The sequence below is a fragment of the Falco biarmicus genome, chromosome 1, assembly GCF_023638135.1.
Source record: "Falco biarmicus isolate bFalBia1 chromosome 1, bFalBia1.pri, whole genome shotgun sequence".
NCBI lineage: Eukaryota > Metazoa > Chordata > Aves > Falconiformes > Falconidae > Falco > Falco biarmicus.
Window position 1 is genome coordinate 31,072,428 of NC_079288.1, and position 15,676 is coordinate 31,088,103.

At 45.6% G+C, this 15,676-nt stretch overlaps 1 protein-coding gene across 15 annotated transcripts in view; it reads left to right on the forward strand.

The window, feature by feature from the left end:
* PITPNM2 (phosphatidylinositol transfer protein membrane associated 2) overlaps positions 1-15,676 on the forward strand; it is a 141,406-nt gene that overhangs the window by 104,087 nt on the left and 21,643 nt on the right. For 13 of the 15 annotated variants that reach the window (XR_008819414.1, XR_008819423.1, XM_056324178.1 and 10 more), the window contains 8 exons: positions 723-827; positions 1,703-1,773; positions 4,929-5,173; positions 5,659-5,848; positions 6,911-7,030; positions 7,395-7,606; positions 12,459-12,634; positions 13,021-13,191. Coding sequence is in view for 13 of the 15 variants with exons in the window: in XM_056324178.1 (XP_056180153.1) it covers positions 723-827; positions 1,703-1,773; positions 4,929-5,173; positions 5,659-5,848; positions 6,911-7,030; positions 7,395-7,606; positions 12,459-12,634; positions 13,021-13,191 (1,290 nt within the window). In the remaining 2 variants the exon portion in view is untranslated. Of the gene's footprint in view, positions 1-722; positions 828-1,702; positions 1,774-4,928; positions 5,174-5,658; positions 5,849-6,910; positions 7,031-7,394; positions 7,607-12,458; positions 12,635-13,020; positions 13,192-14,284; positions 14,489-15,676 lie in introns of those variants that run through there. The other 2 variants (XM_056324545.1, XM_056323735.1) reach the window with 2 other exon arrangements.

A 15,676-nucleotide genomic window follows, 5' to 3' on the forward strand; every position in this document is an offset into this window, starting at 1 on the left:
GGGTGTTCTGTAGGGTCTCTCCTTTATATGTCTCTTCCTTTTCATTACACTTCTAGGAACATAATATTTTGGGGATCCTTATTCTTTATCAACTGTAGCAAAACTGAGCCAGAGGATCCAGAAGATCCTGAGACAGAAGTGCCAGATATGTGCACTCAGTATGATCAAAAAAAGTCTCATCTCCTAAGGCAATCAGGCTAAAGATAGCCTAGGGAGTTCACGTTTCCTTTATTACTCATGCCTTTTTAGGTATTCAGTCCTATTAACAATAGTGATCCCTGTTCCTGCTTCCCCCAGTGACATCCCGCAGCTTTCAGACAGCTCTGGGAGGATCCCAGGGGCAAACGTTGCTGTGTCCTCTCCTGTACCTGGAACATTCCGACTGCTTTAGCATCATCAGAAAGTATGGCAAAAAAACGGTCAAACTCAGTACCTGCAATGGTAACATTAAAAATCCATGTTATTTTTTCCAGGCTTTAGGAGTTTTGTTTGTTCAAAACATGCAACTAAAACATTTTGTTTACTTTTCCAAAAGTGCTTTGTTTTTTATATAACAAAAGCTGGTAAAGTATCAGGTTTTATTATGACTTAAGCCATCCAAATGTTTATGAAATTTCACAGTCATGGGGCCTTAATTTTAATTAAAATTCTGTTCTGTGCTCCTGTATGTATACATATTTTTGTGTGTGTGACTCTGAAAAAAACTTATTTTTTTTTTAAAGAGGACTTGTCTGACAATGAGGAAATGTTCCCGAAAGAAATAACCAAATGGAGTTCCAATGATCTGATGGATAAAATTGAAACCCCCGAATGCGATGATGTCCAGGGTAATTTTGTCTTTTCTAAGTAAAAACTGCATGCGATATTTCACAGTATTTCTAGGCAGTTGTTACAGCTGCCATCTGAAGAAGGTAAAACTTGTTATCCTCATCTCACAAAAGGAAAAATTGAGACTGAGCATAAAAATGACTGCCCAGTGCTGCCAAAAAAGAATTGCCCAGTAGGAGCTGGGATAACACTTGATTTTCTTTTATTTTCCACCTTGTTTAGGCTCCTTTATGTGCCAGCCAGGCTTCTCTTGTATAATGATGAAATATTCCAGCTCCATCTGGAATGACTTGAATTTCTCCTGACTCTTCTTTCCTCTCGCTCCATCCTTTGTTATTGTCTGTATCTGCCTCAGTTTTATGTTATGCTCATCATTATGAAATTGTGAAAGGAAGCTAGCTCCTCAGCCGGCTTGATTCACATAGCAGCACGGTGGAAGATGACACTCCGGCTTTCTGGTACAAAGTCTATCTGTGTAGGCGCAGACGTATGAACGTATCAGATCTCTGCTCCCCCAGCACAGTTCAAGCAATTCTTTTTATTTTCCCACAAACCAATCCCTCCTGACAGTTGTGCAGGGATTTCCCATTGTTGCCATCCTTAATAAAGTGATGACAGCGGATTGCTGTAATGAGAGAAGAGCTCACTAATGTTTTCAGTGCTTACCGAGGTTATGAGATATAAACTGCTGGAAAATAAGTGACCCGGCGTTGCCCAGGCTTCTCAGGTGGAAGGAGGTGGGGGGGAGGGAGAGGGCAATTTGATGAGATAATTAAGGCAATGAGGCAGAAGAGGCTGAGGGGTGTTGGCACAAACAGTGCCTGTGCCAAATGACATCTTGCAGTGCTGATGTTTTAAACCTCTGTGCTTCCAGGTGACTTGTATCACGAGACATCAGCAGAGTACCATGTTGGCTCCAGCGTGGAGAGGCTCAGCATCATTGAAGTAAGTGGTTCCGTTTCTTGCAGTGAGATCCTTTGTTGCTGGATGATGTCTGTGTGGGGTAAGTGGCATAAACGCCTCCCTTTGCTGTGAGCACCATCTCGTCTTCGTGTGTCCTTCTGAGCCACGCTAGCGTGCTGTGTACTTCATGGCTAGGTTTAAGGGATTATTTCACCTGTCTTTTGAACAGCATACAGAAAATACTCTGTAGTTTGCAGACAGTTCCATGTATCCAGCTGAAAAAAAACCCAAACTAATCCTGTGGGGATAGCTGCAGCCCGAGGCACTGATGGGTAGAGCTGTCCTGCTAATGCCAAACGAGCTGGCGTGGACGTGGGAGAGGGGGAGCCACATCACTGCAGCACCAAGGTGCAGGCTGCGGTGGTCCAAGTGACACAGCTCGGCTGTAGCCCCCTCTTTGGAGCTTTTCAGGGTCTTGTTTGGAAACCAGTTACAGCAGAGCCTGTACGAGCACTCTGGGTGAAATGAGAAATAAATAATGACACACGCACCTACCCCAGCTTTCTAGGCTTGCAGATACAGGCTTCTGCAATTTGGCGTCCCAGCGAGACAGTGCATCTTGGAGCGGCCGTCCTCATCCTGCCCTTAAAGCATCGGCCTGTCTGTGCTGCAGGGATGATGTAGGTGCTTGCAGAGTGCCTTAAGTTATGTCATGGTCTATCAAAGACCATGAGCCTGGTTTTGGTATTACTCTGTGTGCCAGGCTGTAAGTTCCTGGTGGTTTGGCTTTTTCAAATTAGACTGAGAGCTCAAGGGCCACAGGGAGAGTGGGTGGCTGCGGTCAGGAACGGCTCTGGTCAACTCAAGATAAGCAAGTCACAGCCCGAAGATTTCTCGTAGAGCTCAGGATGGTGTGGAGAACTTGTTGTCTTCGTCAGAAGGCTGTACAAACTCAACCCCCTCCTTTTCTGCCTTTGTTTTAGACAAAGAACAGACTTCAAAGTGAAAAAGACCGTTATTTGTAGCTGTTCACGGTTTACTAAAATAGTATGAAATTCCTAGCCACCATTGCAGTGACTTTCAGGTGAAGAGCCTCCATCACCAAAAGGTAGTTGAGGAATCAGGTGTCTTTAAGAGACTCCAGATCTTACAAGAAAGTTCTAAATAGCCACCTCCACCCCTAAACTAACCATTCCCTACTTCCTTCAAGAGCAGAGGTTAATGAACTGAAAGGGAAAGGTGCCTCCAAATGACTGCTGATAAACTTCTGGATGACCTGAGCTTGGTGACTCATGTTGTTCTCCGAATGAGCACTTAAAACACTTGGCTGAAAGCAAAAGCAGTGCTGAGAGTGCTCCTTCCGTGCCTCCAGCCAGGCAGAAGTTCACTTTGCAGGTGCTGTAAACTGGAATCGCAGAAGGTTTAAAGAGCAGGCATTAATACGGTGTAATGGTACTAAATAATTAAAGGCCATTCTTATGCAGGAGGTCTGGAAAATCTTTATTACCGACTTGGATGTGAATTTTAATACTTCTGGTGGGCTGTGTATTAAGACATGCTTTAACATTATCTGGTAAAAATGTAAGCTAGTTGTTAGGTTGCTAATGTGTGCCTGGGCATGCTTTCCTCCCACCAGCAGGTTTGTCAGGGGCTCAGTCACTGCTCAAGGGACAACAGGTGACTAAAGATGCTAAAATTAGAAAAATTTGCCAAATGGAAAATACTGCTGCCCTCCACCCCTCCCGCCTCCCCCCTCCCAGTGGCTGTTTCTCCGCCTCACAGGGAGTTGCCCTGGATGTTCTCAGATACCGTCTCTGCTAGCGCAAGGGATAAAGGCACAGGGGGAAAGATCAGAACGTGCTGTCACGTATCTCAGAGGTGTTGGGTGGGGGATTTGAGTCCGTATGGGAGCCATAAACACTGAAAACCCTGGTAGCAGATAGATATTAAAAATAATTACTGCTCCATTGTGTTATCAAATGCGACCAGTACAAATGGATGCTCTTGTCCCTGCTCCTTGGGCATCCGGATTGGGCTTGGCCGTGCTGGCAGGGCACTTGATGGTAACCCGCTCTGCAGGTACAACTCCCTCCTTCCCCCAAACTACAGCCTGTCTCGTTAGGCAAGGAATCTATTCAACATAATAAGCAAATGTCTTGGACAGCCAAGGTAAAAACTTCACTGTGTTCATGCAGCAGGCTCCCAGCCAGATGTCGGTCAGTCCTTGGGTCACAGGGTCTTGAAGTTTTATCTTTTCAGTCCCTCTTTTGCAGTAGCATAAGCAAATGTGGGGTCTTACTTACAACTTCTCTTGCAGGCAAATAGATGTAGTGACTGATCTCTTCCTACAGCTTTTCCCCAGTCACTCGCCACTCGCTGACCTGTTTGATCTTGTTTGTTAATTGTGCTGAATGTGTTTGACTGTCAACTGCCGCAGCTGAGCTTGGCACCCCAACAGAAAGCAACACCCGTCTTTTATTTATTTTTCCACTCTAATGCACACAAGTAATGTCTCTACTGCTGCCGTGTTTCACCTGGATACAGTTTTATGCAATTTTTTTTTTTTAACTTTCAGCATTCCTTCTGCTTAGGACAGCCGGTTACGCTGAGGCTGAGGCGGTGTGTGTGCATTTGTGCATGCACATGTGTAGGGTAAGAGACCTGGCAGGAGTAGTGAGGTTCTCGGCTGTTGTATCCAGGCGTATCTAATGCCAGTTTCCATAAAGTAGGAATACTCCTTCTTGAAGACAGTTTAATTTCTTACCCACAAGCCTGCAGATGTTACGCTAAACCCTCCCATCTCCTGTGTTTAGAGGCCTGATTTTTGGTTTGCACTTACTCAGGATCAGTTTAGACTCTTGTGCTTGTGCCTGCACTTCCTTTGACTGAAGTGCCTCTCTCCCCTGCCTAGCTTTCTTTACCGTGTTTGAGAGCAGGCATCTCAGTCTGCCTGCAGAAAGTCTCCATGCTGCTTCCAAGGCCTTGTAGCATGGCTGATACTGTTTCTGCTGGAAATACCTCGCTTCGGGGATTTTGTCTCATCCCTGACTAGGCTCGATGTGGATAGTGCATTTCTTGTACGCACCATGTGTGAGCCTGGGGAAGAAAAGGTGATAACATTTGCATAACATGCACTTGGATCATATAAACCCTCTTTGCAAAATAAGCCTTTCTGCTGTGCTTTCGTTCCCACCTAGGATGAGTCGGTGCAGCCACTAATGCAGCCAAGTAAAATCCATGTCCTCCTCTTGGTACTCCATGGAGGGAACATCTTGGACTCAGGAAGCGGTGACCAGAGCTCTAAGCAAGGGGATGTCAACACCATCACGACAGTGTTTGACACGGTGATGAGGGTACATTACCCAGCTGCTCTTGGACACATTGCCATTAGGCTAGTCCCTTGCCCAGCCATCTGCTCCGAAGCATTTTCGCTGGTGTCCAGGTAAGTCGATGCTACTTTGTCACGGAGATACACGTATAAAATTTCAGTCTTGGTTTTTAGGTTTTTTATTTGCTACTCTGAAATGTTCTGCATGTAGTATTGAAAGCTCTGACCACACTTTGAGAATGCACTTACTAATATACTAGAGAGGCATTCAATCTCGATTTCATACTTAGCTGTAGTGAATACAGTAATCATGCATCAAGAGTTCTGAGATTGATTTATTCTAATTAATTCAATAAATACTAAGGCTTTAATTCCTTGTCTGAGGGTTGTTCTGTCAATGTAAATATGTTGTCCTTGAAGACTTAGGTTTGATGGGAGGGAAAGATTTATTAAGCCCTCACCCATTCACAGCGGAATAAATAGCCTTTCTATCTGGAGGCTTTTTTTAATGAACCACAATACTGACTGCGCTGTCTGCAAATGGTTTTCCCCATCTGTATGTTAGGCTGAACATTTTCAATGTCTCTTGCCCTACTCAGCCTCAGCCCATACAGTTACGACGAAGGCTGCCTGTCCAACAGCCAGGATCACATTCCCCTCGCTGCGCTCCCTCTGCTAGCAACATCATCCCCACAGTACCAAGAAGCAGTAGCCACAGTCATCGTCAGAGCCAACCAGGCCTACAGCGAGTTCATCAAATCCCAGGAGGGCATGTCGTTCAACGGCCAGGTGAGCCAGCAGCTCTTGATAGCCACAGGGAAAGGAAGAGCAAGTGAAGCAATTTCCTCCTGAAGCTCTCTTTGTCCATTAATCTCTCAGGAGGCATGGAAACATGACGGTATTGGGCTGCAATAAGAAAGTGGTGCGTTTCCATTTCTTTCTTTCTGAGAGAGAGATTATTGCTTATGCTCTGTCTTGTACCTTTGGGATTCCAAGGAAAGCCTGAGCTTGCGTTCAGAAATGAAGCTACAAAGCTGTGAAGTTAATCAGTTTTCACCTTGACACACCTTTCCGAATCAGGAATGCTACCTTTGTTACTACACAGGATCTCTGCTCTCATTGCAAACCAACCCCATTTAAGCATTCCCACCTTTGAAGGACCTTCAGCAGCTTGTGCTGGGGTTGTCGCAGAAGTGGGTTTCTTTTTTTGACACCGTGTGGCCGCTGCACCCCATAAAAGACCCTGACTGAGCCTCACACCTTTGTGAGCAGAGTGACTCTCTAGCCCCACGAGGTTTGAGCCATCGGACTAGCTGTCACGTTGCACTGCTGCAGTGTCATTTATCCACCCAGAGATTCTTCCCAGCCAGCACTGTGCCCGGGGACCCAGGCAGCCCCCTCCTACGCAGGGATCTCGGTGCCTACCTGCCCGGTACCCTTGGAGGCAGGACAGTGTTACCTCCTCAGGGTCCGAATGCGGGGCAGAAGCACAGGGGAGCTTGCCTGAGGCAGCACAGACAGCTGGCAAGGAGGGAATCAAGCTTGGTTTTCTGAGGCTGGAGTTAGTGCTCTGATCGGTGCTCTGGTGCTTTCACTTCAGTCGGTTGGTGAGGACAGCCAGAACTCTGTCTGTCTATCAGTATCAGCGATGTTAGATAACAAGAGTCTGCAGGGTTTTACGGGATGTTTGTTGACTGAATAGTTTTACTGATGAAAGCACTGGGCATCCTGTTACTGCAGCTTTCCTAGGTACCATCCAGCATCCCGTTTAAATGTCAGCTCTGAACTGAAATCAAGGAGCCTTTTTCCCCCCCTCTCTCTCTCTTCCCCTGCCTCTGTTGCATTTTTCAGGTCTGCTTGGTAGGGGACTGTGTTGGAGGAATCCTGGGATTTGATGCCTTATGCTACAGCAATCAGACTGTGTCCGAGAGCCAGAACAGCAGTCGGCGAGGGAGCGTTGTGAGTGTCCAGGTAATGCTGGCTCCCAGTGTGAACTGGGAATGGGTCTGCTGGCCACAGCGCCTCCATGGCCCCCCGTTTTAGTAAGGATCTTTTCACCAAGCGACAAAGACTATTCCTTACCAGTGGCAAACATGTCTCTTAAGGTGCATATATGTCTCAGTTTGGGTGTGTTTGCTCTGAATGGGGATGCTTCACCCTCTGGTGTGAAGTGTCACCCACACCCTTAGGAAGTGGTTTGGTCTGAGATACCGTCTTGCCCTGAACTGGATCTTGGGGTAGATAGGGAAAGGAGGATGGAAGGAGAAGGTTATGATGCAGGTGTATTCCTGAGTCAGCTGTTAAGAGTGCTAAATCTGTATATTTCAAATCCCAGGATACTGACCTCCTGTCTCCTGGAATAACGGTGAACAACAGCTATTGTTCCAGTGGCTCTAACTTGGAAGCCAGCAGACACCTCAGCAGGAGTAACATTGATATTCCCCGTAGCAACGGAGAAGATCCAAAGAAGCAGCTGCCACGGAAAAGGAGTGATTCATCAACCTACGAACTGGACACGATAAAGCAGCATCAAGCCTTTCTTTCAAGGTAAGATTTTGAAGGAACAGAACCAGCAATATTCTGGAGCTGAGATCGGTGCATCTGTGAAACCCAAACGTTGCTTTGTCATCCTGTTACAAGCACGGTGTAAGAAATAGTGTTTAATTTAGAGTAGAGGGGTATAGATCTCGGTGTGTTGTGAATGCAAAAAAAATAATTAACAGCTGCCTTGCTGAGTGGCAGTGAGAGAATCCAGTTGCTCTGCTGCATCTGTATTACAGTCACACCTTCACCCTGTTGCTCGACAGCCAAGGCAGTCAGGTCACGGCTTTTTTGCTGTGCCACAAGCGTGTGATGGAGGTCATACAGCAAACACAGAAGTGGTGTGAGGGGAGGCGGTGGAGCAGGACTTTGTATTTATTTCAAAGCGTGTGCGAAAGGTGGTTTTGAGTTGGCTGGCCTGTTCTTGGGAAAGGTGGGTGTGAGCTGAGTAGCCTTTCGTTTTGGCCCAGTTCAAGTGTGAGGTTGAGTTGTGGTGCCCTTTCCTGCTGCCCTGGTGGCAGGATACTCTGGATGGGACACCCTGAACCCTAGCTGCTCAGCTGGTTCATGGAGCAACCTTCAGCTGCACGTGAGGATTGTTCTGTTTATGGAAAATCTGACAAAGGAGCCCAAGTCCTCTGTGTGGAGCGGGGACAGGGGGTTGTACTCTGTCCTCTGCCGCAGCTGCTGGGTTGTACCAAGGCCACGATTCAAATTTGTCACTTGCTATTGAAGCCCCCAGTATTGTAATCCTAAGCGTTTTCGAATGGACCTTCAGGAACTTACCCGTTAACATAACCAATAGAATTTCCATAGCAGCCTTCCCGTTGCTGCTGGTTGTTCAGGGATTACTTCTGTAAGCCCAGAGGCTTTTTCTGACTGAATCATCATCTTCAGCTTGTGGAACTGGACAGCCCAGACCTTTTCCTCCTGCAGGCCCGGAGGAACTGCAGCATCCTCTTAACCCCTCTTCCCCCATGTCTCAGGTACTGGGGAGCATGTCCCCCCACCAGCGAACACCGTTACAGGCAATGCAACTGTCCCCTAGGCTGTTCCTTTTGCCCTGTGCCAAGCTGAAGGCTTGTCCCACACTTCTGCCCCTCCTTTGCTGCTTGGAATCACTGCTTCAGCGCAGGGACTCGTGTTGTCCTGCCGTGTCAGGGGCCCTTTTATATAAAAGATTTGTGGGGGAGAGGAAGTATCAAAGGGAATGCAGCTGTTGCACAGAGATACTGTGTTCAGAAAGACAGCTGCATTTACAAAAACCACAATAAGCTTCTTGGCTATTTCCAGCAGGTTAATAAAAGGCAATCAGTTTCTTGTTCTTACCTTACCAAAACAGCCTCCTGTATTACAGGAGAAAATATGAGTCGTGCAGAAATGTGCTGTTTCTCCTCCTTGTTACTGACTCCAGGGGGACAGCCTCAGCTAAGGAAAGGGGGCTGGCATCTTGATGCAGTTTTACATCTAGTTTAGAGTTGAGTGCTGGGCCTGACATGGGTAATGGATTGCACAGTTTATCATTTCAAATAGATTTGTCCTGGTCCTGGTCCTTCCTGCTCCATCTCCAAAGGATTCTGCCCACTCCCAACATGAAGAACTTGGGGGTCCCTGGCAAGGGTTGTCAGTGTTCAACGCGCTGATGGATTGGTGCATCTTTTTCTTTTAGAGTTTTTTATCTTTTTAATCTACTGTTAGACCTTGAGAAATTAGTTAGAGATTAGAGAAACGTCTCTCTTCCCACAGCCGAAGAGCAAGATTCCCTCAGGAAAGGGGCAGGCTGAAGCTGCTGTATGAGCTCTCTCCGTACCTCTCCTGCTCCGCGCTGGGGTGCAGTGATTCACCTCTTCCCCCCCGCCCCCCCATATGCCAGCAGGGCATCACACAGGGGCTGTCCCTGGACCTTGTGCTTGCAGCCGTCATTACTGAGCAGCACAGCCAACAGCAGAATGTCCCTTTGGCCTCTTTGTCACTTCAGTAATGATTTTCCCATACAGAAAACAAGCCCTGGTGTGACGTGGCTTCGTGCAGGAGATGGGTAGAACAGAGCCAAGTTTTCCTAACGGGCTCGGCAGACAGGCAGCCTGGCATATGGGGGCCTTTCTGTCCGTGCCGACTGTGGAGCTCAGCTTGTGCCAAAGACTCATTTTTCTCATTTTTATTCATGTATCAGACCTACCCGCTTCTCTGGGATAATGCCCAGTGAGCCAGAGCAGCATCTAGAGATTACAATCACACATTTATTTTAAAATTCAGTCCTTCTGCACAACTACATTATTTCTGGCTGTGCCGTACTTGTATTATTGTAAAATGAGTTGATTTGCTTCTGAAATCCATAAGCTCTTGTTTAATTAATGCACACAGTACATCTGCTGCTCTTTAAAGGGAGAGAGGGGCACTGTAGGTTGCTCGGAGCGTGATGGATTAAGAGTTCCCCTTGGCTCTTATTTCTTTTGATTGCTGAAAAGACAATCGAGTTCCCAGCAAAAGGAGAGAAGCTGTCCAAATCGCTTAGCAGTATGAGTGCTCTTGTTGTCTGCTGTTCCCCACAAAGAGATGCTGTGGGAAGATGGGTGGATACACCAAAAATGCCCTGCACCTGTCCTGGGAAAACACATCTGCCTCGGGATAGTCTTTCCTTCTGCGCCTTCGTTGGAATTACGTTGCTGTCACCCCATCACTGGCAAAACTGAACATCTTCTAAATAACTTTGTATTCCTTACACACAGCAAACTTAATCAGTTGCAGTCCTGTCAGCTAAAATAATTGTAGCCTCGCTGAAGGGCTGAAGGGGGCTTGTTTAGAAACGTGTTTCAGCATGGCGTGTCTTGGCAGTGTGATCAATCTCAGGGAAGCTCGTTCACATCACAGAAATGGGGACATGCTCATTTTAACTGTCACTGCTGTAACCTCCTGTTCCTCTCACTTTTGACATCACTGTTTTGACTTTCCCCGATACGTATGTCTGGCATAAGTAAGCTTGTCATTTCCCTGCAGTTGGAAAGCGGGAGAATAGCGCCGTGCATATGCACGCGTGCGTCTTTAGAGAATATGTGGCAGTGCAGCATGAGAAGAAGGTCCTTTAGCATCCTTTGGGAATGACATCCAGCAGAAGCACTGTCTCTGGGATGGCACATTAATTTACCAAAGCAGGAAGACAAAAGTCTGAGTGAAACCCCTTTTTCTTCTCAAATGTGTGAGTTTGCAGCTGGTCATTTATGAAATGGCTCTCCCAGAGGGGGAGCGTGCACAATCAACTGCTCCGGTGCTACAGATAGTAGGGAGTGAGCATCCCCGATTGCACGAGCGCAGCAGTGCTGGGGTGTCACTGCCCAGCTGCTCGGGTGTTCAGCACGCTGTGGCCTTGATGAGCAAGTGCTATCGCACACGGAGACACAGCAAGTGCCGGTGACCACCTGGGTTTTTGCCTGGGGGCCACAGAGCTGTCAAGAGTCTGTTGCATTTGCATCGTTCCCAACTCCGGGCCAGTAAAGCTTTTCTCCAGCCCAACTGTTGTGGTATCCATTTATCCTACATATTTTCTAGAACCTGTTCAGATGCTTTTTCAAATGTTTGCAAAAAAACCCCTGTTGAGTCACTGCTGGTTACTCTGTCTTCAACTCTCTGCTTCTAATTAGAGCAACGGTAGCCCAGCCAGGCTGCCGTCTGAATCTGTAGAACCGGGAGAGCAAAAGAAATTGCAGCTTATTGCTTTTGGATGGTAGCAGAAGAATCTCAGAAACCCTTTTGAGAACCAGGTCAAATGTTACACATCTGTCATTTTGCTGTCTAACCCCAGAGCCAGACTGCAAAGAAACACCTCTTTCTAACATGGGGGTGGATTCCTGGGATTTTCATCTGAGGCTTCCTGCTGTTTCTTCCTCAGTGCCTAAGGGATTTGTGCATTTAAATCTCTCTGTTAAACCTGTGTGTTGTCCATCCTGCACTGCACGCAGGTTGAATTTTGCAAACAGATTTGGCACCTGAAAGGGGATAGGAAGGGAAGCTAGGCACATTCTATATCATTATTCTTTTTAAGTACAGTTATCTGGAGTTGCTGGGCTGAGGTTGAGAGGTGGTTTGGTAATAGCTCAACAGATGTAGCTTCATGGGCAGAGGAGAACTGGGAGAGTCCTGGGTGCATGATAAATACAATTTACCACACAGCCACTTGAGTTAATTACCATGAATTCTCATTCCCATGGATGCCACACACGTGCATGGAAGCTGTGGTGCAAACTTGGTGCACAAAGATCAGAAACCCTCTTGCAGATTTTGATCTTTCTTTTTCTCTTTTCACTCCCATTTTCTTTTTCTTTTTCCTTTTCAATCCTATAACATTTGTTCACCTACTTCCACGAGGAAGAAATGGGTAAGCACAGCTTTCTGTAACATTTGAGAATAAGGTGATGGAAGGAACTCAGATGATGACATCCATAAAGCGTAGCAGTAACGAGTGTCATGGAGTGAATCACTGTAAACCTGCTTGTTTCCCTGCTACTTCAGCAGTTTTGGCTTGCTGGTTATTTTATCTTGCAAGTGACTCTTCTACCAGCAGCAATCAAGAATTTGACTCCTCAAATTAATAACATTTTGAGGAGATAGGAGCATGTAAATGAACTGGCTTGAGGCTTGGATTTGTACAGTCTAAATTCTGCCAGTGTGACGGGGTAATTTTTTGGGGGGAATGTTTTACTGGCTGGTAAAACTACAGCACTGAGGCATGGTGGGTTGATTGGCATAGTTCCTTCACTAAAGAGATAGAAATTATATTCAGTGTCACTCACTAATCCACCCTTCAATTATAAAAACGCAGCATGAATAAAATTTTGACTTTTTTTTTCTGTTCTTGTCCCAGTTTACATTCTAGTGTTTTGAGAAATGACCCAGGATCCAGGCGATCTAGTAGCTCTACTATGTTGGATGGAGGAAATATTGGGAAGTTTGAATTTGAGATCACTGACTTCTTCCTCTTTGGTTCTCCCTTGGGTCTGGTTCTTGCACTGCGAAAAACAGTCATTCCAGCTCTTGACAGTAAGTCCTGACGTAAGCTGCTGAGCTCACTTAGTGGATGGTGTAAAGACCTCCTGCTACAAATGGAGTAATTTGATGAGACAAACTGGTAAAACCCAAACATTTATATATAACACTTATTGCGCCATAAGGAAGCAGATCACTGTGTGTTCTAGCCAATACTGATCATACAATTTATTTGCAATTATTAAAAATACTGGGCAATTCTTGAGTCTATAAATATTGTAATAAATTGTTTCAATTGACTGAACTGGAAGACGAGGGAGATGATAAATCCTTAGCACTTTTTTTTTTTAACACAATAGTTGTCCTTTTTAGAGACAAATATTTACAGTATTCTAATAAATAACTTTTCGATACTTGAGGGGTTTTTCTCATCTTTTTAGTCTTTCAGCTCAGACCAGCTTGTCAGCAGGTCTATAACCTGTTCCACCCTGCAGACCCATCTGCTTCGCGCCTTGAGCCTCTTTTGGAGAGGAAGTTCTACCTTTTGCCCCCCTTTAATATTCCCCGTTACCAGAGGTTCCCGCTGGGGGATGGCAATTCTGCTGTTCTAGGTAAGTCACTTCAGATCCGTATTAGCTGTCTAAAGGGTTGTATCCACGCTTGGCATGTCATTCCTGATTGCTTTGATAATTTCAAGAAAGACGATTGACCCTGTGATGTTAGCCTTATTCCCCGTTTACCAGAAAAGTAGTTCTCTTCCACCAAAATCAGTGCCTTTTTTTTGTCCTTATGCCCATTGTTTGTCACACAAAGGCCGTCAGCTGCTGAGAGTTGTGATGTGGTGACCTCTCTGTGAAGGTCTGAGGGACTGAGTGAAACACGAATAACTGGGCAGAGTTTAGGGCTTCAGTCCCCGGAAGGGTCAGTGCGGGCTGGAAGGAGCAGAGTCAGCAGGGAGATAATGAGATGATTTACTTGGTTGCAACCTCTGCTTTTTCATGGGACAGGCTGCTGCAGATCGGTGGGCTGGTGACAGTGCCTTGCCCTGGCCACCTTGCCAATGAGATGATTTGCCTTCCTAGGATAACTCTGCCATCAGTGGCCTCTTCCCTTGCTCTGCCCTGGTTGCAGCAGTAACAAAATGGAAAATGGCTGTGTGCATGCCCGCTTGTCTTACTGGGTTGCATTTGAAGCAGCTGTGTCCTGACCATGCCCTGCCTCAGCTCCCATTACATCAGTGCTCTTGCAGTTGATCTAGTAAAATAATCTATATATTTCCTACCATCTTCACCTCACTTCTGTGCCTAGACTCTCATGGTCTGTTGCCATTTCAGTGCAGGCTCTCATTGCAAGGAGTTCTGGGGGAAGCTCACCACTGTGCAGAACTAAATTTGACCTTTCTGCTTCACCTAAAGCTTTGGTTCCCTGTGGGGTCAGGCCTTTGGGGCAGGAAGAACAATTGCACCACAGTATTTCCCTTGCTAAAGATTTAAGATTTAAGTGGTCTGCAGCCACTTAAAGTCAACGTTGCAGCTAAGAGTCACTACTACAGACCTAGACTTACAGCACACAAGAAATCATGCTGGCAAACCAGAGTTTGGAATATCAAAGCCACCAGCTAGAAAGATTGGGATTTGGTGGTTAATTATTTTTTTTCCCCAAGCTCTGGTAGCTTGCCATTTGTTTAATATTTGAATCATGCAGGACTACATGAAGAGGAATATGTATCTAGAGCTGAACGACTCTGGTGACACCCTGCATCATTTTTAAATTGAAAATCCAAAGCAGTGATCTTCTGTGAATCAGTGTCTTTAAAGATTGTATTGCAATTGCTGAATCTAGAGGTCTGATGTGTTAAATGGGCATAAACTAAGACCCACGTTTAATAAAGCGAATAAAATACTTTCAGCAGGCCCTGCTCATTTGTCAAATTTAGCAAAGATCTTGCAGCAACACTTTTCAAGAATGGATCCACCCACAATTACATTTTTACCCAGTCCAGTTACAACAGCTGAGAGAATCTATAGCAACTTGAAAAGTAATTTGCTTTTTGGGTGTATTCTAAGTATCAGCTGCAAGTGGCTTCTTAAAAAAAAAACCAAAAAAATCCTAAACATCTTACCTTCTTCCTCTTAAATACATTTCCAAGCCCCTGTTCTCACTGAAGCCCGAGGTGGAAGCCCCGTTGACACTGAGCAACCTGATTAGGGATCAGCAGAATCAAAAGAACAGCAGGGATCTTATTAGTTGGCTGTGCCTCCCAAGCCTTTGAGTGGGCTGTGTTCACCGAGACACTTGCTATGTCGTGGAGAGGACTTAACCAGCAATTAACTCGACCATGAGAAGGGTAGAGTGATTTTGAAACCCTCTCCAGGCTTGAGCTTTGTTGTTTTAATTGATGCTGCTCTGCCTTGATGAATAAAAGTGACAAAAAAAAGCAGCTTTAAATTCTCTTCTCACGTAAGACGAAGCCTCTTCATCGCTTTATGATGAAGGAGCCAGCTATTCCTTTCCGTTAGTCAAAATTTCAGGGTTGTGATTTACACGTTACCCAGAAGGAATGTTCTAACCATGATTTGCAAAGCTGCTACTGAAGTTAGTGTTCACTGTAGGGTGCTCCAGAAAAGTTAATTGCTGCTATAATTAAGCTATACGATTTGGTGAGCACGTAAAATTCAGGTGCTCAATTATAATTAGCTATGTACAAAACCTTCTGTAACACTGTTTGTGCACATTTCCTCATGCAGATAGGTAGCTTTTTTTAAAGTCCATGATTCAGAAAGCCTCTTTTCTGGGGAGGGGAGAAAAAAACCTCCTTTTTTTTTTTTTCTCCTTCATTTTTTCCATCTGTACCAAATGTTGGATCTCTGTTTCATTACAACCAACTTGCAGAGTAAAATCAAATTAACATCCCTGCTTACTCCTGTGCTTTGCACTGTGTAAGCTGTGAGTCTGATGCAAGTAAATCTCCCCTTACAGCATAATTTTTTTTCCCCTCATAGTAGAAAAGTTTCATCTGCTGGGTATTTATGGATTTGGGGCTCATTGGAGAAGCTGGTTAAGAGGACTCCCTTTGCTTTTGTTATTGAAACACCA